The 25,122-nt window shown below is 44.8% G+C and overlaps 1 protein-coding gene across 2 annotated transcripts in view; it reads left to right on the forward strand.

The window, feature by feature from the left end:
• Positions 1 to 25,122, forward strand: part of stxbp5a (syntaxin binding protein 5a (tomosyn)) — a 165,014-nt gene that overhangs the window by 40,470 nt on the left and 99,422 nt on the right. For both annotated transcript variants that reach the window (XM_036985455.1, XM_036985456.1), the window contains exons 3-4: positions 14,935 to 15,016; positions 15,384 to 15,484. In XM_036985455.1, the coding sequence (XP_036841350.1) occupies positions 14,935 to 15,016; positions 15,384 to 15,484 (183 nt within the window). The remainder of the gene's footprint in view (positions 1 to 14,934; positions 15,017 to 15,383; positions 15,485 to 25,122) is intronic.

Below are 25,122 nucleotides of genomic sequence, written 5' to 3' on the forward strand. Positions count from 1 at the left end.
GAATCTAGAGTGGACCAACTGGATGTCCTCCGTTTTTTACTCTGTCTTTGTCTCTATTTTTCTCACGCCTTTCATTTTCTCTCTTTCTCTCTTTTTTACCCCACCTTATTTCTATGCATCACACTTTATTTTTGACGGATTCAGCCACAAGAGATTCTGCTGATTCGCCTTTTCACCATTTTCTCTTCTTTCTCTTGCTCTCCCCCGCTCTCCATCTCTCTCTCTCTCTCCCTTTCTCCCTTTCTCTCTATCCATCTCACTGTCACTGCAAGCTGGATTGTCCCACTAACATTAGACAAATGTTGAGGTTATTAACACTCTACTACTTGCCAGGAACCAAATACACTGCAATGCTGCTGCAGTGGGGAGACTTATTACTGCGCACCATGCATGCGTGCTGGCTACACCTGGCCACATCCCAAACCAATCCCTAGCCCATACCGCTAGATCATTGTTGATCTACTGCGTGTAACCATATTGCCTATGGCTGTCCACAGCTTCCAGGACTGTAAAGGGAGCCAGTAAGGGCCTATAAGGTAGGGGATGGTTAGCGGTATCCTTGGGACATCCCTACCCTAAACCCTAACACTAAACTTAACCCCAACCTTAACCATAACCCTTACCTAACCCTAAACATTACCTTAACCATTTTAAAATGTAAACTTCAATGGGGTAGGGACGCCACAAGACTATCAGATAACAAGGACTGTAAGGGATAGGGGTGGATTTGGGAGTGAGACATTACATTACAGTATTCAGACCCCTTCCCTTGTTCCACATTTTGTTATGTTACAGGCTTATTCTAAAATATATTAAATAAAAAATGTTTCTCATCGATATACACATAGAGTTCAAAACAGTTTTTTTTTTATTTGTGCAAATCTATAAAAAATAAAAAAAACAGAAATAGCTTATTTACATACATATTCAGACCCTTTGCTATGAGACTTGATATTGAGCTCAGGTGTACCTATTTCCAGATAATTCTTAGATGTTTCTACAACTTGATTGGAGTCCACCTGTGGTAAATTAAATTGATTGGACATGATTTGGAAAGGCACACACCTGTCTATATAAGGGTCCACAGTTGACAATGCATGTCAGAGAAAAAAACCAAGCCATGAGGTAGAGGGAATTGTCCGTAGTGCCCCCCAAGAAAAGGATTGTGTTGAGGCATATATCTGGGGAAGGGTAAATAAATGTTTCTGCAGCATTGAATGTCCCTAAGAACAAATTGATGAAGTTTGGAACCACCAAGACTCTTCCTAGAGCCCGGTGGTCACTCTGACAGAGCTCCAGAATTCCTGTGGAGATGGGAGAACCTTCCAGAAGAACAACCATCTCTGCAGCACTCCACCAATCAGGCCTTTATGGTAGAGTGGCCAGACGGAAACCTCTCCTCAGTAAAAGGAACATGACAACCCGCTTGGAGTTTGCCAAACGGCACCTAAAGGACTCTCAGACCATGAGAAACAACATTCTCTGGTCTGATGAAACCAAGATTACACTCTTTGGCCTGAATGCCAAGTGTCACATCTGGAGGAAACCTGGCACCATTCACTATGGTGAAGCATGGTGGTGGCAGCATCATGCTGTGGGGACTGGCAGGGACTGGGAGACTAGTCAGGATCGAGGGAAAGATGAACGGAGCAAAGTACAGAGGGATCCTTGATGAAAACCTGCTCCAGGGCGCACGGGACCCAAAATTGGAGTGAAGGTTCACCTTCCAACAGGACAAGGACCCTGAGCATGTTCTTGAGTGGCCCAGCCAGAGCCCGGACTTGAAGACGATCGAACATCTCTGGAGAGACGTGAAAATAGCTGTGCAGGGACGCTCCCCATTCAACCTGACTGAGCTTGAGAGGATCTGCAGAGAAGAAGGGGAGAAACACCCCATATACAGGTGTGCCAAGCTTGTAGCATCACACCCAAGAAGACTCAAGGCTGTAATCGCTGCCAAAAAGTAACACAATAAAATAAAATTACGAGGCTATATACAGGGGGTACCGGTGCCGAGTCAATGTGCGGGGGTACAGTAATTTGTAGGTATGGGTGAAGTGACTATGCATAGATAATAAACAGCGGGTAGCAGTAGTGTATAAAACAAATCGGGGGGGGGGGGGGGGGGGGGGGGGGGTCAATATAAATATTATTGGTGATTAATTGTTCAGCTGTATCATGTCTTGGGGGTCGGGCACCACAAAATAATATTTATAGAGCTGTTATCTTCCGCATAAACTCTTAAAGACCTAGTAATATTTTACATCAATAGCAGTCAATATCCATCGTCATCTTAATTCAATGTCACACCCTGACCAAACAAAACATAGAACATACAAAGCAAACTATGGTCAGGGTGTGACATTGAATTAAGATGACGATGTGTGATCTGAGTGGGCATTCTATGTTGTGTGTCTAGTTTGTCTGTTTCTGTGTTTGGCCTGATATGGTTCTCAATCAGAGGCAGGTGTTAGTCATTGTCTCTGATTGGGAACCATATTTAGGTAGCCTGTTTGGTGTTGGGTTTTGTGGGTGATTGTCTCCTGTGTCAGTGTTTGTGCCACACGGGACTGTTTCGGGTTTACACGGTTGTTGGTTTTGTAGTTTATTCATGTATAGTTTTCTTATAAAAAATAAACATGAATTTCAACCACGCTGCATTTTGGTCCTCCGATCCTTCTCGCCTCTCCTCTTCGGAAGAAGAGGAGGAAATCCCTGACAGAATCACCCAACCACAACAGGACCAAGCGGCGTGGTAACGGGCAACAGCAACAGCGGCGCAAAGAGGAATGGACATGGGACGATGTATTGGACGGCAAGGGTTGCTACACATGGGAGGAGATCCTGGCGGGAAAGATTGCCTTCCATGGGAACAGGTGGAGGCAGCTAGGAGAGCAGAGGCAGCCGGAGAGAGGAGCCGGCGATATGAGGGAACACGGCTGGCAAGGAAGCCCGAGAGGCAGCCCCAAAAATGTATTGGGCGGGGCACACAGGAAGTATGGCGAAGCCAGGTAGGAGACCTGAGCCAACTTCCTGTGCTTACCGGAGGGCGAGAGAGACCGGGCAGGCACCGTGTTATGCTGTGGAGCGCACAGTCTCCCCAGGGCGGGTGCATAGCCCGGTGCGGTACATACCAGCTCCGCGTATCGGCCGGGCTAGAGTGGGCATCGAGCAGAGTGCCATGAAGCCGGCTCTACGCATCTGGTCTCCAGTGCGTCTCCTTGGGCCGGCTTACATGGCACCAGCCTTGCGCATGGTGTCCCCGGTTCGCCTGCATAGCCCAGTGCGGGCTATTCCACTAGCAGGGCGACCAGGAGCATTCAACCAGGTAAGGTTGGGCAGGCTCGGTGCTCAAGAGCTCCAGTGCGCCTGCACGGTCCGGTCTATCCGGTACCACCTCCACGCACCAGCCCTCCGGTGGCAGCCCCCCGCACCAGGCTGTCTCTCCGTCTCATCCTTACAGGTGCTCCCGCCTGTCCAGCGCTGCCGGAGCCTTCCTCCTCTCCAGCGCTGCCGGAGTCTCCCGCCTCTCCAGCGCTGCCTGAGCTTTCCAGCGCCGCCAATGCCGCCAGTCTGCCCAGCACCGCCAGTGCCGCCAGTCTGCAAGGAGCCGCCAGTGCCACCAGTCTGCAAGGAGCCGCCTGTGCCGCCAGTCTGCAAGGAGCCGCCAGTGCCGCCAGTCTGCAAGTAGCCGCCAGTGCTGCCAGTCTGCAAGGAGCCGCCAGTGCCGCCAGTCTGCAAGGAGCCGCCAGTGCCGCCAGTCTGCAAGGAGCCGCCAGTGCCGCCAGTCAGCCCGGAGGCGCCAGAGCCCCTCAGCCCAGAGGCGCCAGAGCCCCTCAGCCCAGATGCGCCAGAGCCCCTCAGCCCAGAGGCGCCAGAGCCCCCGCCCCTCTGTCCCGAGCTGCCCGTCTGTCCCGAGCTGCCCCTCTGTCCAGTGGGTTCATTTAGAAGGGTCGCCGTGGTTAGGAGGCCACGGAAGCGGACAATGGAGCGGACTAAGACTATGGTGAAGTGGGGGCCACGTCCAGCACCAGCACCTTCGGAAGAAGAGGAGGAAATCCCTGACATTCAATCTCATCTGAAAGTTGTAAATTATTTTATCTGAACGAACCCAGGCTAACAAGTTGAATCAGCAATTCAAAATTGGGTTTATTTATTTACTAAATACCTAACTAATCACACAGAATTACACATACACACAATTAATCATAACTTTATTACAAATTACGTCATAAAGGAAAACGTCCCTAGCGGGTATTACAGGAATGACAGCTTGTTACACAAAAGAAAAGGGGCTGGGTTGAGTGAAGGAGCGGGAAGACTGAGGAACAAAGGGAAGAAGCTGGACTATCATAAATACAGTCTTATGCATTCTAAATTACCACCCATTTGGAAAAGGAAAATGCAATAAATATTTACTCTGAGCTGCGCTTCAGTAGGTTGGTGGTAGATGGAAGGCCGTGTTGCCCATCACATTTCATCCCATCACAAATAATTTAATATTCAAACATTTAAATTGAACAACAATTCCATGTGAATCCGATAACTCTGATGTGTAGACTTTCCACTGTAGAGTTTATGTCATTTTATCATTGATGAGAATGTCTCAGATGACAACCGAATTGACATCATATTCATTAAGTACCACCGCATATGTTCAATTGTTCGGATTACCAGAATATAGTTAATTTCCCCCCACCTACTGATGTTCCCAGAATCTCTATGTTAACCAAGGGTTTTGCAAATGTAACCTCAGTAGGGTAGAGAGAGGAAAAAGGGGGGAAGAGGTATTTATGACTGTCATAAACCTACCCCCCAGGCCAACGTCATGACACATCCTTGGGTAGGCGGAGGGAGTCTGGAAGGGCATCTAGGAATCTTTGGGTTGTCCAAGAATTTATAGCACGGCTTTTGATGATCCTTGGTTGGGGTCTGAGCAGATTATTTGTTGCGATTGCAAACGTAATAAAATGGTGGTCCGATAGTCCAGGATTATGAGGAAAAACACTAAGATCCACGGGACAAAACTAGGTCCAGAGTATGACTGTGGCAGTGAGTAGGTCCAGAGACATGTTGGACTAAACCCATTGAGTAAATGATGGCTCTGAAAGCCTTTTAGAGTGCGTCTGTGGACTTTTCCATGTGAATATTAAAGTCACCAAAAATGTGAATTATTATCTGCCATGACTACAAGGTCCGATAGGAATTCAGGGAACTCAGTGAGGAACGCTGTATATGGCCCAGGAAGCCTGTAAACAGTAGCTATAAAAAGTGATTGAGTAGGCTGCATAGATTTCAAGACTGGAAGCTCAAAAGACGAAAACTTTTTTTTGTTTTTTTTGTAAATTGACATTTGCTATCATAAATGTTAGCAACACCGCCGCCTTTGCGGGATGCGGTAACTAGTGTAACCAGGAGGAGAGGCCTCATTTAAAACAGTAAATTCATCAGGCTTAAGCCATGTTTCAGTCAGGCCAATCACATCAAGATAATGATCAGTGATTAGTTAATTGACTATAACTGCCTTCGAAGTGAGGGATCTAACATTAAGTAGCCCTATTTTGAGATGTGAGGTATCACAATCTCTTTCAATAATGGCAGGAATGGGGTCTTTATTCCAGTGAGATTGCTAAATCGGACACCGGCATGTTTAGTTTTGCCCAACCTAGGTTGAGGCACAGACATGGTCTCAGTGGGGATAGCTGAGCTGACTACACTGACTGTGTAGACTCCACTAATCTGACTCCACTAATCTGGCAGGCTGTCTAACAGCCTGCTGCCTAGCCTGCACCCTATCTCATTGTGGAGCTGGAGGAGTTAGAGCCCTGTCTATGTTTGTAGATAAGATGAGAGCACCCCTCCAGCAAGGATGGAGTCTGCCACTCCTCTACAGGCCAGGCTTGGTCCTGTTTGTGTGTGAGTCCCAGAAAGACTGCCAATTATCTACAAATTATATATTTTGGGAGGGGCAGCAAACAGTTTACAACCAGCGATTGAGTTGTGTGACTCTGCTGTAGAGCTCATCAATCCCCCTAACTGGTAGGAGGCCAGAGACAATTACTCGATGCCGACACATCTTTCTAGCTGATTTATACGCTGAAGCTATGTTGCACTTGGTGACCTCTGACTGTTTCATCCTAACATCGTTGGTACTGACGTGGATAACAATATCCCTATACTCTCACATTTGCCAGTTTTAGCTTTAGCCAACACCATCTTCAGATTAGCCTTAACGTTGGTAGCCCTGCCCCCTGTCTGATTGCTGGATGATTTGTTTTAAGTCTAATACTGCGGGTGATGAAGTCGCCAATGACTAGGGCTTTCAATTTGTCAGAGCTAATGGTGGGAGGCTTCGGGGTCTCAGACCCCGTAACGGGAGGAGTAGAGACCAGAGAAGGCTCGACCTCTGAATCCGACTCGCTGCTTAATGGGGAGAACTGGTTGAAAGTTTCTGTTGGCTGAATCAGCGACACCGATTGAGCATTCCTACAGCATTTCCTTCCAGAAACCATGAGAAAGATGTCCGGCTGCGGGGACTGTGCGGGGGGATTTATACTACTATCTGTACTTACTGGTGGCACAGACGCTGTTTCATCCTTTCCAAACACTTAAATGACCCTGGCCTAACAATTGAATCTAAAGCTGGACTTGCAGCACAGCTATCCTCGCCGTAAGTACAGCGACTGCAATTAGAAGGCATCATGTTAACCTTTCTGATCTCCCCATCCCGGATCCGGGATCGTGAATACAGACTCAAGCTCATTACCATAACGCAACGTTAACTATTCATGAAAATCGCAAATGAAATGAAATAAATATGCCATCTCTCAAGCTTAGCCTTTTGTAAACAACACTGTCATCTCAGATTTTCAAAATATGCTTCTCAACCATAGGAAAACAATCATTTGTGTAAAAGTAGCTAGCTAGCGTAGCATTTAGCGTTAGCATTAGCGTTAGCATCCAGCACGCAACATTTCAACAAAAACATAAAAGCCTTCAAATAAAATCATTTACCTTTGAAGAACTTCAGATGTTTTCAATGAGGAGACTCTCAGTTAGATAGCAGATGCTCAGTTTTTCCAAAAAGATTCTTTGTGTATTAGAAATAGCTCCGTTTTGTACATCACATTTGGCTACCAAAAAAACCCGAAAATTCAGTCCTCAAACGCGAACTTTTTTCCAAATTAACTCCATAATATCGACTGAAAACATGGCAAACGTTGTTTAGAATCAATCCTCAAGGTGTTTTTCACATATCTCTTCGATGATATATCGTTCGTGGAAGCATGGTTTCCCCTCTCAATCAAATGGAAAAATACTTGCACATGGCTTTGCGCACCAGTTTCGACGCAGGACACCAGGCGGACACTTGGAAAATGTAGTCTCTTATGGTCAATCTTCCAATGATATGCCTACAAATACGTCACAATGCTGCCGACATCTTGGGGAAACGGCAGGAGGTCTAAGCTTATTCCTGTCGCATTCACAGCCATATAAGGAGACATTAGAAAACAGAGCTTCAGAAATTCTGCTCATTTCCTGTTTGACGTATCATCTTGGTTTCGCCTGTAGAATGAGTTCTGGGGCACTTACAGACAAAATCTTTGCAGATTCTAAAACTTCAGAGTGTTTTCTTTCCAAAACTGTCAAGAATATGCATAGTCGAGCATCTTTTCGTGACAAAATATCGCGCTTAAAACGGGAACGTTTTTTATCCAAAAATGAAATAGCGCCCCTAGAGATGTTACTACTTAGCTTCGGCTGGTGGAGGTCCTGATGAACCACGTCCAGTGAAGAAGTTGAATGAAAAAAGTTGAGCGAGGGAAAAACAAAAAATATGAACTGTAATTAAAAAGTAAAAACCGTAAAGTTGGCAGGTAGCAAAGTTAGGTTAGCAACAAAACACACAGCAGCACGTAAACAAGTCTACAAGTTGTGACCTGAAATTACGTTTAGCACTGATCAGACCTACCACTGTTGTGTCGTCAGCAAACTTAATGATGGTGTTGGAGTCATGTTTGGCCACGTAGTCGTGGGTGAATTGTTTTAAGTCTAATACTGCAGGTGATGAGCTTTGTGGGAACTATGGTGTTGAACGCTGAGCTGTAGTCAATAAACAGCATTCTCAAATAGGTGTTCCTTTTGTCCAAGTGGGAAAGGGCAGTGTGTAGTGCTATTGAGATTGCGTCATCTGTGGATCTGTTGGGGTGGTATGCAAATTGTTGATGTGAGCCATGACCAGCCTTTCAAAGCACTTCATGGCTACCGACGTGAGTGCTATGGGGTGGTAATCATTTAGGCAGGTTACCTTCACTTCCTTCGGCACAGGGACTATGGTGGTTTGCTTGAAACATGTAGGTATTACAGACTAGGTCAGGGAGAGGATGAAAATGTCAGTGAATACACTTGCCAGTTGGTCCGTGCATGCTTTGAGTACACGTCCTGGTTATCCATCTGGCCCTGTGGCTTTGTGAATGTTGACCTCTTTAAAGGTCTTGCTCACATCAGCTACCAAGAGCATTATCACACAGTCATTAGAACAGCTGGTGCTCTCATGCATGCTTCAGTGTTGCTTGCCTCGAAGCGAGCATAAAAGGCATTTAGCTTGTCTAATAGGCTCACATCACTGGGCAGCTCGCAGCTGGGTTTCCCTTTGTGGTCTTATAATAGTTTTCAAGCCCTGCCACATCCGACTAGCGTCAGAGCCAGTGTAGTTGGATTCAATCTTAATCCTGTATTGATGCTTTGCCTGCTTGATGGTTCGTAGTAGTTCGACGTAGTTCAGGATTTCTTGTTAGCGTCCAGATTAGTGTCCTGATCCTTGAAAGAGGCAGCTATAGCCTTTAGCTCAATGTGGATGTTGCCTGTAATCCATGGCTTCTTCGTGGGATATGTACACAGGGTCACTGTTGGGACAACGTCGTCGATGCTCTTATTGATGAAGCCGATGACTGAGGTGGTATACTCCTCAATGCCATTGGATGAATCCCAGAACATATTCCAGTCTGTGCTAGCAAGAGAGTCCTGTAGTTTAGCATCCGCGTCATCTGACCACTTCGGTATTGAGCGAGTCACTGGTACTTCCTGTTTTAGTTTTGGCTTGTAAGCAAGAATCAGAAGGTTGGAATTATGATCAAATTTGCCAAATGGAGGGTGAGGTAGAGCTTTGTATGTGTCTCTGTGTATGGAGTAAAGGTGGCTTAGAGTTTTTCCCTCTGGTTGCACATGTGATATGCTGGTAGAAATGATGTAAAACTGATTTAAGTTTGCCTGCATTAAAGTCCCCGGCCACCAGGAGCGCCGCTTCTGGATTGACATTTTCTTTTTTGCTTATGGCCTTATAGAGTTGGTTGAGTGCGGTCTTAGTGCCAGCATTGGTTTGTGGTGGTGAATAGACAGCTATAAATAACATAGATAAGAACTCTCTTGGGATATATTGTGGTCTACAGCTTATCATAAAGCAATACCTCAAGACTTATTTAATATTAGACATTGCACACCAGCTGTTACTGACAAATAGACACACACACCGCCCCTCGTGTTACCAGACATAGCTTCTCTGTCCTGCCGATGCATGGAAAATCCCGCCAGCTTTATATCATCCATGTCGTTGTTCAGCCACGACTTGGTGAAACATAAGATATTACAGTTTTTAATGTCCCGTTGGTAGGGTAATCCATTTTGTTTCCCAATCATTACACATTGGCCATTAAAACAGATGGCAGTAGGGGTTTACTCACTCGCCTAAGAATTCTCAGAAGGTAGCCCGAACTACACCATCCTCACCCATGATGGTGTAGCTGTGGTACACTGGTTTACTGTTACTTTGTTCAAGTGAAGGTGGGAGTGTGGTTTAACTGTGGCAGTGACAAACAGCCAGCAGCCCTGTACTTTACTCTACTGTATGTGGGATTTAATTGTTTGCATGCGTAATAACTCAAATGTGTCAGGGGAAATGATTTATACTGGAACTATATTAAACAATTTAATTACCGCTCAATGTGTGTGTTTGTGCGAGGGTGTGTGTACGCGTGCACATGCATATGTTTATGCCTGAGTTTGTACACGTTAAATGTGGCTCTCAAATGTAGTGTATGCTTGAGTTTTTGTATGTCTCTCTCTCTCTCTCTCTCTCTCTCTCTCTCTCTCTCTCTCTCTCTCTCTCTCTCTCTCTCTCTCTCTCTCTCTCTCTCTCTCTCTCTCTCTCTCTCTCTCTCTCTCTCTCTCTCTCTCTCTCTCTCTCTCTCTCTCTCTCTCTCTCTCTCTCTCTCTCTCTCTCTCTCGCTCTCTCTCTCTCTCTCTCTCTCTCTCTATCAACCTTTGTCTCTCTGAGCTGTGGCAGCAGACCAGCAGACGCTGTCCCAACCCCTCCCTGGCAGGGTGATGTATGTTTGGGCATGTTTGACGTCAGTCCCGGCCCAACGTCACAGACCTCTACACTCACAGCCTTTTTTCCTTCTTTCACTCGCGGCCTCCCTCTTTCTCGTTCTTTCTTCTGCTGGCTCTTTCTATCATTTTTCAATCTGTCTCTCTCTATCCCTCTCTCGTTTTATCTCTCGCTGGCTTTCATTCTCCTACTCTGTTCTCGCTCTCTCTCTTGCTGTTTTTCCATTTTCCTCTCTAGATCTTTCTATTCGGTACTCTACATTCTATGTCTGTCACTAACCATTGGCATAGCCTATCTCTCTCACACACACACACACACACACACACACACACACACACACACACAAAGACAATCACTCCATATGGTGCAGGGTGTACAAAACAACAAATGGTCCAAAAGATCCATCATACATTCAATTGGTTCTGTCAGGTGAAGAGTCCACTCACAGCAATTTGATTACATCCACAGGAACCAACTGAGTGCTATCCCTGGGTTATATTGTCTCCATAAGCATCCCTAGTTGTAGCTCTCCTGACAAGTTCACTTTGTTTGATGTAAAGAGAAGACTCCCTTCCGGCTTCCAACACTAAGCGTGGGGACTATGAGAACCCATGAAATAGCAGATATGTTGACTTTGAGGGGCCGAAATAGCTTTTTAAAGTTTCGTCTGACTTGACAAGATGAGGAATTGACCCAGTTTTCCTTCCTTCCTTCTCTCTCTCTTTCTTTCTCTCTCTACTGTCTCCCTCTTTTCTTCTCTATAGTCAATCTGTCAAATATGTGAGTGGCATTGGTGGTGACAGGAACAGTGTCATACTGTGGAAAGATAACACAAAGGATCAAGTGCCTGGAGTTAAGGTACTTGTTCAACCTCAAGTGTCATAGGGGTCATCCCAGGCTAAACATCATGGGCTTTATCTTTAACCAAAGATAGAATAGTCCTTGTGATGCCATGAGGCATGCCGTTAAGGTTTATATTTTAGAGACAATGATTTGTTACTCCAATACCATCTATATATGGTTTTGTCCTTATTTTTGAGACAGAGAACAACCCGCCAAAAGGTAAATGGTACATTCCGAGGGCATAATCTTTAGATCTGAAGGTTGGCTTTTAGAGGACACAATTTACTTTTCTCAGACCTGAAACATTTAGCCTATTGTCATAATTGTTTATTTAAGACGGGGAGTTCAGTCTGATAAATGTTCACTATATTCACGGGACCACCCATACAAAAATGTATGCACATTGGATAAAAGTGCCTGCTAAATGCTATACTCTATATTATTATATTAGATATGACTATTTTCTATCTTTGACCATGGTTTGATGTCATTGTACAACCAACTGTTTTCCAGAGTTAGTCTGTCTGTGTGCTTTTCGATAATATGCTTTTTGGAAGCCTGCCTGCATTTTAGAGAAAGTCGAAGAGAAACGTTTTAAAAAGCACAATCATAAGTCCTGCCTTTTTTTTCGGGCCCAAAAGATTTGGTTGCCAGGCAATCTCTGGAATGAGTTTTCAATTAAATCTCTTCCAGTTCCCATCTTGGACTTAAGCATCCAGATCATTCTTCCGACTACTCTGTAGGGGGGCTCTCTCTTGTGTGCGAGAGGGTGGAGAAGCTTGCCTTCCGGTATGTGCTATGTGCATGTTTGATGTACAGTATTTTTGTATGTGAACCGGATGTGTGTGTGTTAATATATTTAAGTGTGTGGTCATTTGTTATTTTCTGGTGCAGTAATGCTGTAGTTTAGTGTTGCCCTGATCAGTCTATACAATTATATTTTATTTTAGTAGGCTATTTTAGCTGGAGATATTAGCAGGATGCTCTGTTTGCTTGCTTCTTTCTCCTCTCTTATGAGGAAAGTGTCATCTCTCTGGCTGTCATGTGTTGTGCTTAACTGCATCCCCCATGAAAAACTGCTACCCGGCCCTCCTCTCTTCCTCCCCTCCTCTCTTCCACTCTGTCTGCACAGGAATTTTTGGTAGGATGAATACGCATCATCACTCATATATAGGCCTTCAGTGGAGGAAGCTCTTAATTTTCAATCTTTCCCCTTCTCTTTCTCTCTCTCTATATTTTTCTCTCTCCCTGCTCCCCCTGCTTATTTATTATACATCTGCATAGCTCTCTCCTCCTCCATACATCTCATCCATCCCTCTCTCTCTTGCACCCACGCATGCGTGCACTCTCTCCCACTCTCCCTCCCACTCTTTTCCATCTCCCCCACTCTTCATTATTTCCTCTCTGTCCCTCTATATCTGTCTCTCTCTCTCTCTCTCCGCTGTCGTGACCTCAGATTAAGGTTGGAGGAATATGTAATTATGTTGTGTTGTTTGTTTCTCTGCAGCTCCAGATTATCTTCCTCTGCCATTTATTTATACACTCAGTGGCCAGTTTATTAGGTACACCCATCTAGTACTGGGTCGGACACCCCTTTGTCTCCAGAACAGACTGATTTCTTCGGGGCATGGAAACATTGCTCAATTGGTATTAAGGACCTAACGTGTGCCAGGAAAACCTTTCACATACCACCGCCACTAGCCTTTACCATTGACACCAGGCAGGATGGGGCCATGGACATGGTGATTACGCCAAATCCTGACTCTGCCATTAGCATTACGCAACAGGAACCAAGATTTGTTGTACCCGGAGATATTTTTCCACTCCTCAATTGTCCAGCGTTGTTGAATCTGAGATGTCGTTCTGCATACCACTGATGCACTACACCGTTATTTGCCTGTTTGTGGCCCGTCTGTTAGCTTGCACGATTCTTGCCATTCTCCTTCAACCTCTCATCAACGAGCTGTTTTCGCCCACAGGACTGCCGCGGACTTGATGTTTTTTTTTTTGTTGCGCCATTGTTGGTTGACCCTGAACACTGTCGTGCGTGAAAAGCCCAGGAGGTCGGACTGAGATACTGGAACCGGCACGTCTTACACCGACGATCATACCACTCTCAAAGTCACTTAGGTCACTTGGTTTGCCCATTCGAACATTCAATCGAACAGTAGCTGAATGCCTCTGGGCCTATCTGCCTGCTTTATATAGCAAGTCACGGCCACGTGACTCACTGTCTGTAGGAGCAAACTATTTTCATGAACTGGGTGGGGTACCTAATAATCAGGCCACTGAGTGTATATTTGTTTATTTTGAAGTAAATATATAATTGTGTCTTATCTCTGTGTTCTGTATGTACACATACTGTATCTCTCCAGAAACAACTCTACCAGGATAGACAGACTGCAGTATATTAGCTAATAAATGCCCATATCTTCAAAATACACTACATGACGAAAAGTATGTGGACACCTGCTCTTTGAACATCTCATTCCAAAATTATGGGCTTTAATATGGAGTTGGTCCCCCCTTTGCTGTTGTAACAGCCTCCACTCTTCTGGGAAGGCTTTCCATGAGATTTTGGAACATTGCTGCAACTTTTTATTGACTTGCTTCAATTGGTCACTGATGTTGGGTCACAAGGCATGGCTCGCAGTCGGCATTCCAATTCATCCCAAAAGTGTTCGATGGGGTTTAGGTCAGGGCTCTATGTAGGTCAATCTTAGTTCTTCCACACCGATCTCGACAAACCATTTTCTGTATGGACCTGGCTTTGTGCACCAGGGAATTGTCACGCTGAAACAGGACAGGACCGTCCCTAAACTGTTGCCACAAAGTTGGAAGCGCAGAATCATCTATAATGTCATTGTATGCTGTAGTGTTAAGATTTCTCTTCACTGGAACTAAGGGGCCTAGCCCGAACTATGAAAACAGCCCTAGACCATTATTCCTCATCCACCAAACTTTACAGTTGGCACATAGAACAGTAGTGTTCTCTTGGAATCCGCCAAACCCAGATTAGTCCGTCGGACTACCAGATGGTGAAGCGTGATTCATCACTCCAGAGAACGCATTTCCACTGCTCCAGAGTCCAATGTCGGCTAGCTTTACACCACTCCAGCCGACGCTTGATATTGTGCCTGGTGATCTTAGGCTTGTGTGCAGCTGCTCGGCCATGGAAACCCATTTCATGAAGCTCCTGACAAACATTTCTTATGCTGACGTTGCTTCCAGAGGCAGTTTGGAACTCGGTAGTGAGTTTTTTTTATGTGCTTCAGCACTCGGCGGCCCCGTTCTGTGAGCTTGTGTGGCCTACCACTTCACGGCTGAGCCGTTGTTGCTGCTCGCCGTTTCCACTTTGCAATAACAACACTTACAGTTGACCGGTGCAGCTCTAGCAGGGCAGAAATCCACTCATTTGAAAAGGATGTCAACATACTTTTGTATGTATAGTGTAGATAAACTACTGAAATGTACTTTGGCGTTTACTGTGGGTGGACTGTCGAATGGCTCTAACCTGTCCAATGCTTGGTCATGACAGAAAAACAGAGCAAGACATTGGCTGTTCTGTACCAAAAGCCCATGTAAGGGCTGAAACCTATAGCAAACAACGAATCTCATAGTTGATCATTGTGTGGTTCGATCTCCTTTCTTATCCATCCCACCTTCTTCTCCATTGGTTGATTCCTTGACGGAGATCCTATCAGGTTTGGTCGTCCAGGTGTCGAGTGCTACTGTCAACATGAGAGTGGAGCCGCTGTCATCTCGCTACAGTTTCTCATCAATGAGGTGAGTAATGAAGACAGGAACACACACCTCATCCAACACCAGGCCTCCTCTACTGACACTGTCGCTCTCTCTCCCTCTCTCCCCCACTAAACCCCTTTCTATCTCCTTTCTTCTCCACTCCAAGACATCTCAAACACTCCTGTATCTCTATAGATGAGTGTGCGTGTGGGCCTGTGTCCCTGTGTGTGTGTTTGCGTCTCTTTGTGACTCAGCAGCTGCAGCAGACCCTGTGGGAGCCATTTCCACGTCTGCTTGAAATTCCGCCTCTTTCACCAGGAGATGGAGAAACGTCATTGCAAGCTTGTGTGTGCATTGTGGACTGATGCTTACCTGTGTGTAAATGCTGTCTTCTCCATTCCTGCCACAGGGGGCGCTGGTGAGTGCTCTGGCAGATGACAGCGTGCACCTTTGGAACCTGAGGCAGAAGAGGCCCGCCATCCTCCACTCACTCAAGTTCAACAGAGAGAGGTAGGAAACCTGGAATATCCTAGGTTTCTCGCTCTCCCTCTCTCTCTTTCTCTTTGTGTCTCTCTGTGTTTCTGTGTGTGTGTATGCATGCATCTCTCTCTCTCTTTTACTCTACTCTACTCTACTCAACTGTACTCTACTCTTTCTTGTGGAGAGAGATAGGAGAATTAGAGGGAGCAGACTATAGGACAGACTGACTCTAGCCCTCCAGCACATAGATGATTGCAGCATAGATACTGGAAGCTGAGACAATACCCCCGGACAGGGCCAACCAGACAGGATATTACCCCATACACTCTGCCAAAGCACAGCCCCCACACCACTAGAAGGGATATCAACAGACCACCAACTTACTACCCTGAGACAAGGATGAATATAGCCCATGAAGATTTCCACCACTGCACGAGCCTGAGCAAGACCGGACAGGAAGATCACGTCAGTGACTCAACACACTCAAGTCGAGTATAGCGAAAAAAAATCCTGGCACAATGTGATGCACCCCACCTAGAGGCGGCATGGAAGAGCGCCAGTAAGCCAGTGACTCAGCCCCCATAATAGGGTTAGAGGCAGAGAATCCCAGTGGTGACAGGGGAGCCAGTCAGGCAGAGACAGAAAGGGCGGTTTGTCACTCCAGTGCCTTGCCATTCACCGTTGCATCCCTGGGCCAGACTACATTCAATCATAGGACCTACTGAAGAGATGAGTCTTCAGTAAAAACTTAAATGTCGAGACCGCGTCTGCGTCTCCCACATGGGTAGGCAGACCATTCCATAAAAATGTTGTTCTAAAGGAGAAAGCCCTCCCTCCAGCTGTTTGCTTAGAAATTCTAGGGACAATAAGGAGGCCTGTGTCTTGTGACCATAGCTTATGTGTAGGTATGTACGGCAGGACCAAATCAGAGAGATACTGTAGGTTGGAGCAAGTCAATGTAATTGTCACGACTTCCGCCGAAGTCGGCTCCTCTCCTTGTTCGGGTGGCGTTCGGCGGTCGACGTCGCTGGCTTTCTAGCCATCGTCGCTCATGTTCTCATTGTTCCATTTGTTTTGTCTTGTTCCCTGCACACCTGGTTTACAGTGCCTTGCGAAAGTATTCGGCCCCCTTGAACTTTAAGACCTTTTGCCACATTTTAGGCTTCAAACATAAATATATAAAACTGTATTTTTTTGTGAAGAATCAACAACAAGTGGGACACAATCATGAAGTGGAACGACATTTATTGGATATTTCAAACTTTTTTAACAAATCAAAAACTGAAAAATTGGGCGTGCAAAATTATTCAGCCCCCTTAAGTTAATACTTTGTAGCGCCACCTTTTGCTGCGATTACAGCTGTAAGTCGCTTGGGGTATGTCTCTATCAGTTTTGCACATCGAGAGACTGACATTTTTCCTCATTCCTCCTTGCAAAACAGCTCGAGCTCAGTGAGGTTGGATGGAGAGCATTTGTGAACAGCAGTTTTCAGTTCTTTCCACAGATTCTCGATTGGATTCAGGTCTGGACTTTGACTTGGCCATTCTAACACCTGGATATGTTTATTTTTGAACCATTCCATTGTAGATTTTGCTTTATGTTTTGGATCATTGTCTTGTTAGAAGACAAATCTCCGTCCCAGTCTCAGGTCTTTTGCAGACTCCATCAGGTTCTTCCAGAATGGTCCTGTATTTGGCTCCATCCATCTTCCCATCGATTTTAACCATCTTCCCTGTCCCTGCTGAAGAAAAGCAGGCCCAAACCATGATGCTGCCACCACCATGTTTGACAGTGGGGATGGTGTGTTCAGCTGTGTTGCTTTTACACCAAACATAACGTTTTGCATTGTTGCCAAAAAGTTAAATTTTGGTTTCATCTGACCAGAGCACCTTCTTCCACATGTTTGGTGTGTCTCCCAGGTGGCTTGTGGCAAACTTTAAACGACACTTTTTATGGATATCTTTAAGAAATGGCTTTCTTCTTGCCACTCTTCCATAAAGGCCAGATTTGTGCAATATACGACTGATTGTTGTCCTATGGACAGAGTCTCCCACCTCAGCTGTAGATCTCTGCAGTTCATCCAGAGTGATCATGGGCCTCTTGGCTGCATCTCTGATCAGTCTTCTCCTTGTATGAGCTGAAAGTTTAGAGGGACGGCCAGGTCTTGGTGGATTTGCAGTGGTCTGATACTCCTTCCATTTCAATATTATCACTTGCACAGTGCTCCTTGGGATGTTTAAAGCTTGGGAAATATTTTTTTATCCAAATCCGGCTTTAAACTTCTTCACAACAGTATCTCGGACCTGCCTGGTGTGTTCCTTGTTCTTCATGATGCTCTCTGCGCTTTTAACGGACCTCTGAGACTATCACAGTGCAGGTGCATTTATACGGAGACTTGATTACACACAGGTGGATTGTATTTATCATCATTAGTCATTTAGGTCAACATTGGATCATTCAGAGATCCTCACTGAACTTCTGGAGAGAGTTTGCTGCACTGAAAGTAAAGGGGCTGAATAATTTTGCACGCCCAATTTTTCAGTTTTTGATTTGTTAAAAAAGTATGAAATATCCAATAAATGTCGTTCCACTTCATGATTGTGTCCCACTTGTTGTTGATTCTTCACAAAAAAATACAGTTTTATATCTTTATGTTTGAAGCCTGAAATGTGGCAAAAGGTCGCAAAGTTCAAGGGGGCCGAATACTTTCGCAAGGCACTGTAGGTTGGAAAAGTAGGCTGATTGAGCAGCAGTGAGGGCTCTTCGATATTGCATGGCACTGTCTTTCCATGCTAGTCAGAAGACTTCCAGTATGGTGGAGCGCCATTTCCGTTCCACATTTCTGGAAGCTTGCTTCAGGACTTGTTTATTTTCTCTATCCCAGGGAGCTAATTTCTTGTGACAAATGTTTTTTGGTTTTAGAGGTGCAACTGCATATATGGTATTACACAAGGTTTCATATAGCTCTTCGGTTAGGAGGTTAACAGATTTTTGTACTCCGACGTCCTTGGGTAGGTGGCGGGAGTCTGGAAGGGCATCTAGCTTTTGATAATCCTTGGTTGGGGTCTAAGCAGATTATTTGTTGCGATCGCAAACGTAATAAGACTGTGGTCCGATAGTCCAGTATTATAAAGAAAAACATTTAGATTAACAATATTTATGCCATGGGACAAAACTAAATCCAGGGTATGACTGTGGCAATGCATGTCCAGAGACATGTTGGACATAACCCACGTAGTCAATGATGGCTCCGAAAAACATTTGGAGTGTGTCTGTGGACTTTGCCATGTGAATATTGAAGTCACCAAAAATGTGAATATTATCTGCCATGACTACAAGATCCGTTAGGAATTCAGGGACCTCAATGAGGAATGCTGTATACGGCCCAGGAGCCATGTAAACAGTACAGTAGCTATACAAAGTTATTGTGTAGGCTGCGTAGATTTCATGACTAGAAACTAAAATATTAGAACGCCATCTTTTTCGGGGATTCATTGAAATAGCTGTGCATCTGCCTTTGTGGGATGCGCAGGGGATATGTCACTAGTGTAACCAGGAGGAGAAGCCTTATTTAACACAATAACTGTATCAGGCTTGAGCCATGTTTCAGTCAGGCCAATCACATCAAGGTTCACATCAGTGATTAGTTAATTGACTATGACTGCCTTGGAAGTGAGGGATCTAACATTAAGTAGTCCTATTTTGAGATGTGAGATATTACAATCTCTTTCAATAATGACAGGAATGGAGGAGGTCTTGTGTTTAGTAGTGTGTTTAGTAGCGTGTTGCATGCTCCTGTCTGTTCACTGGCAATCGTTCTGCTCTATATAAACCAAGGCTTATGTATAAAGGGTATCTGTCAGTCCTGTCCCGCCCCAGGGTAAAGGAGGTGACATATGTGTACCTGATTTGCCTCTTTCATCCTCCCCCTCTCCTTCTTTCCACCCAGCAACTAGATTATTCTGATCAATCGCTCCTACCCAGCCCCAACATGAGGTGTTGATGTGACCTCACACACACACACACACACACACACACACACACACACACACACACACACACACACACACACACACACACACACACACACTGTTCTATGAGTATTTCCAAGCTGTTAGCTGATACTATTCTGAATTATGTAATCTTAGTTTAATTGGGTAATTCATAAAATTATTAGAAAGCATCAGTAGTTTTATTTTTATTTTGACTCAGTAACTTTGCAGTCAAACAGCAAGTTACTGGGGGGCAGAATCACCCCACTTCAAGTGGGAGGGGTCAACTGTCTGCTCCAGTGACAGACACAGGGCTTAAGCATCAGAGTCAATAACTGTGTTCCTTCCATGATCCCTCAGTCTGATAGGGGAAGGGGTTAACCGTCAGAGCTAATCGCTGCTGATGTGACGGACAGGTGCCCGGCAGCGTCTTTACAGGCTGAATGTGTTCCTGTGACTGTGTGTGACATTTAGTGAGCGTGGCTCTCAAACACAGCCTGCCTGGCTCCCTGAGCAACAGGAGTGAACTCAACAGTCCTGTACACTGAACCCTAGGAGACGAGACACATTCTCACAGAGCTGAGGGGAGGATGAGGGGAAGAGGAAGAGGAAACTATTCTTTCCCAAATTGTTAGGATAGACAGTATAGGTGTGCCAGTGTAGGTCAAGGTAGAGACAACACATGTGGTTATCCTCTCCCTTCTTTGATATTCTGTGTGACTGAAATGCTCACACACGGCTTGGGATGTTTTTGAAACAGGCCCAGTCGACCGAGTCCACTTATCACACTTCTAAGTGACACTGATAAATGGTGTTGAGGTAACAACTTTGAAGCAACATCAACGACAAACTACTGTTCAGGATTAGAGAAAGACCATGTCCCCAATCTCTCAACCGGGTGCTCCCCCTTCCTCGTCGTCTCCTTCGTCATCTCCTTTGCCACCTCCTTGTCTCCTCTCCTTCACCAGCGCTGATCAGAAAATAGTTGATGTGTTGCAGAAATCCCTCCCAGCCACAACTATAACTGATCCAGTCTATTAGATATGCGGAGATGAGGACAGAGAAAGTCTTGTTGGAGCACTGTGGTCCATTCACAAAGTAGTGGCAGAGTCAGTGGGTCAGTGAGAGGGGATGGAGGAAAGAAGAGGAGGGGAGGAAATAAGAGAGGAGGAAAGGTGAGGGGAGCCATGGAGAGGAAAGGAAAGGAGAGAACAGGAGGAGGGGAGAAGAGAAGAGGATTGGAGAGGAGATAAGAGGGGATGAAAGGAAAAGAGAGGAGAGGAGTTATGCCAAGTCATTGTGGCTGTGGGGACTCTGTCGCCTCCTGGCTGCAGATGCAGGCATTTCAGCGTTTATTTTTTACTGGCCGAGTTAGATGAAGCTGATGTGATAAACACACACACACACACACGCACAGCACAGCACACACAGTCTCCACAAACAGAACCCCAAGCTCAAGGTATACTGCATACTGGAGGAACAAATTCACTACATTGTTCATAAAAAATCTGTTGCCCTGCGTTACTTACTATAAGGGAGTGTAGAACCACATGTGTTTGGTCTGGGACTGGTTCTGTGTAGGCTGGGCTGGGCCGGTTAGTTCTCTAACCAGAACTCTCATTTAGGCCCCAAGACAAAGATGATCTGACAGCACAGCCAATTAAAGGGCATGCTTTTAAATAGCCCACATCTAAGAGAGTGGAGACAGAGGACTTAATTGGCCAGCTACTTTTTAATAACACAGCACACACGTACAAACGCGTGCGCACACACACGCATGCATGCACGTATGCACACACACAGTGTTGCTTCTCATTTGATTTCTATTTTCATCCCTTCTTTCACAGGAGGAGGAGATGAAGTTCCGGACGCAGGGCTGAGTGAGTTATGTAAAAGAAGGAGGACAGGGGACACAAATATTTTGTGTACGTGTATTTAGGGAGTTGCCATTTGGCCAAATCAAAATGTCAAAAAATATTATTCTAAAATTAAAGATGGTATCCGCAGGACGGGGAAACAGCGCCACTGGCCACCCCACTACCGTTATTGTTTTTGTTACAGCACATATCATGCTCCGAGGGGAAAAAGTGTTCATTATATGCCGGAACTTTTTTGTAAAATCACAAACAGACGTAGCTGTTTCACTATTAAGGATTCCAGCTTTAAAGTAAAAAAACATATACAGTGCATTTGGAAAGTTTTCAGACCACTTGACTTTTCCTCTTTTTGCTACGTTACAGCCTTATTCTAAAATTGATTTACTAAAACATTCCACACACAATACCCCATAATAACAGTGAACAGTGAAAACAGGTTTTTAGAAACGCCTTATTTACATACAGTTGAATTCAGAAGTTCACATACACCTTAGCCAAATACATTTAGCCTCAGTTTTTCACAAATCCTAACATTTAATACAAGTTAAACATTCCCTGTCTTAGGTCAGTTAGGATCACCACTTTATTTTAAGAATGTGAAATGTCAGAATAATAGTAGAGAGAATTATTTCTTTCAGCTTTTATTTCTTTCATCACATTCCCAGTGGGTCAGATGTTTACATACACTCGATTAGTATTTAGTAGCATTGCCTTTACATTCTGTAACTTGGGTCAGATGTTTCGGGTAGCCTTCCACCAGCTTCCCACAATAAGTTGGGGGAATTTTGGCCCATTCCTCCTGACAGAGCTGGTGTTACTGAGTCAGTTCTGTAGGCCTCCTTGCTTTCACACACCTTTTCAGTTCTGCCCACAAATTTTCTATAGGATTGAGGTCAGGGCTTTGTGATGACCACTCCAATACCTTGACTTTGTTGTACTTAAGCCATTGGAACCTTCAGGCGTTTGGAAATTGCTCCCATGGATGAACCAGACTTGTGGAGGTCTACAATTTTTGGGGCTGAAGTCTTGGCTGATTTCTTTTGATTTTCCCATGATGTCAAGCAAAGAGGCACTGAGTTTGAAAGTAGGCCTTGAAATACATCCATAGGTACACCTCCAATTGACTCAAATTATGTCAATTAGCCTATCAGAAGCTTCTAAAGCCATTACATAATTTTCTGGAATTTTCCAAGCTGTTTATAGGCACAGTCAACTTAGTGTATGTAAACTTCTGACCCACTTGAATTGTGATAAAGTGAATTATAAGTGAAATGATCTGTCTGTAAACAATTGTTTGAAAAATGACTTGTGTTATGCACAAAGTAGATATCCTAACCAACTTGCCAAAACTATAGTTTGTTAACAAGAAATTTGTGGAGTGGTTGAAAAACAAGTTTTAATGACTCCAACCTAAGTGTATGTAAACTTCCGACTTCAAATGTTAGTATTCAGACCATTTGCTATGAGACTCAAAATTGAGCTCAGGTGCATACTGTTTCCATTGATCATCCTTGAGATGTTTCTACAACTTGATTGGAGTCCACCTGTGGTAAATTCAATTGATTGTACATGATTTGGAAAGGCACACACCTGTCTATGTAAGGTCCCACAGTTGACAGTGCATGTCAGAACAAAAATCAAACCATGAGGTCGAAGGAATTGTCCGTAGAGCTCCAAGATAGGATTGTGTCGAGGCACAGATCTAGAGATGGGTAACAAAAAATGTCTGCTGCATTGAAGGTCTCCAAGAACTCAGTGGCCTCCATCATTCTTAAATGGAAGAAGTTTGGAACCACCAAGAGTCTTCCTAGAGCTGTGCAATCGGGGGAGATGGGCCTTGGTCAGGGAGTTGACCAAAACCTGATTGGCACTATGACAGAGCTGAGTTCCTCTGTGAAGATGGGAGAACCTTCCAGAAGGACAACCATCTCTGCACTTCTCTACCAATCAGGCCTTTATGGTAGAGTTGGCAGACGGAAGCCACTACTCAGTAAAAGGCACATCACAGCCCACTTGGAGTTTGACAAGAGGCACCTAAAGGACTCTCAGACCATCAGAGACAAGATTATCTGGTCTGATGAAAACAATATTGAACTCTTTGGCCTGAATGCCAAGCGTCACATTTGGAAGAAACCTGACACCATCCCTACGGTGAAGCATGGTGGTGGCAGCATTGGTGTTTTCAGAGACAGGGACTGGGAGACTAGTCAGGTTTGAAGGAAAGATGAACGGAGCAAAGTACAGAGGAACCCTTGATGAAACCAGCTCCAGACCACTCAGGACCTCAGACTGGTGTGAAGGTTCACCTATTCTTGTGCAAAAGAGTAGAAAAACGGTTGGTTCGATGGGCTATTTATAGATGGGCTGTGTACAGCTGCAGCGATTGGTAAGCTTCTCTGACAGCTGACGCTTAAAGTTGGTGTGGGAGATACAGTGCCTTGCTAAAGTATTCTGCCCCCTTGAACTTTGCGACCTTTTGCCACATTTCTGGCTTCAAACATAAAGATATAAAACTGTATTTTTTTGTGAAGAATCAACAACAAGTGGGACACAATCATGAAGTGGAACGACATTTATTGGATATTTCAAACTTTTTTAACAAATCAAAAACTGTAAAATTGGGCGTGCAAAATTATTCAGCCCCCTTAAGTTAATACTTTGTAGCGCCACCTTTTGCTGCGATTACAGCTGTAAGTCGCTTGGGGTATGTCTCTATCAGTTTTGCACATCGAAAGACTGAAATGTTTTCCCATTCCTCCTTGCAAAACAGCTCGAGCTCAGTGAGGTTGGATGGAGAGCATTTGTGAACAGCAGTTTTCAGTTCTTTCCACAGATTCTCGATTGGATTCAGGTCTGGACTTTGACTTGGCCATTCTAACAACTGGATATGTTTATTTTTGAACCATTCCATTGTAGATTTTGCTTTATGTTTTGGATCATTGTCTTATTGGAAGACAAATCTCCGTCCCAGTCTCAGGTCTTTTGCAGACTCCATCAGGTTTTCTTCCAGAATGGTCCTATATTTGGCTCCATCCATCTTCCCATCAATTTTAACCATCTTCCCTGTCCCTGCTGAAGAAAAGCAGGCCCAAACCATGATGCTGCCACCACCATGTTTGACAGTGGGGATGGTGTGTTCAGGGTAATGAGCTGTGTTGCTTTTACGCCAAACATAATGTTTTGCATTGTTGCCAAAAAGTTCAATTTTGGTTTAGTCTGACCAGAGCACCTTCTTCCACATGTTTGGTGTGTCTCCCAGGTGGCTTGTGGCAAACTTTAAATGACACTTTTTATGGATATCTTTAAGAAATGGCTTTCTTCTTGCCACTCTTCCATAAAGGCCAGATTTATGCAATATACGACTGATTGTTGTCCTATAGACAGAGTCTCCCACCTCAGCTGTAGATCTCTGCAGTTCATCCAGAGTGATCATGGGCCTCTTGGCTGCATCTCTGATCAGTCTTCTCCTTGTATGAGCTGAAAGTTTAGAGGGACAGCCAGGTCTTGGTAGATTTGCAGTGGTCTGATACTCCTTCCATTTCAATATTATCGCTTGCACAGTTCTCCTTGGGATGTTTAAAGCTTGGGAAATCTTTTTGTATCCAAATCCGGCTTTAAACTTCTTCACAACAGTATCTCGGACCTGCCTGGTGTGTTCCTTGTTCTTCATGATGCTCTCTGCGCTTTTAACGGACCTCTGAGACTATCACAGTGCAGGTGCATTTATACGGAGACTTGATTACACACAGGTGGATTGTATTTATCATCATTAGTCATTTAGGTCAACATTGGATCATTC

The sequence above is a fragment of the Oncorhynchus mykiss genome, chromosome 8 (assembly GCF_013265735.2).
Source record: "Oncorhynchus mykiss isolate Arlee chromosome 8, USDA_OmykA_1.1, whole genome shotgun sequence".
Taxonomy (NCBI): domain Eukaryota; kingdom Metazoa; phylum Chordata; class Actinopteri; order Salmoniformes; family Salmonidae; genus Oncorhynchus; species Oncorhynchus mykiss.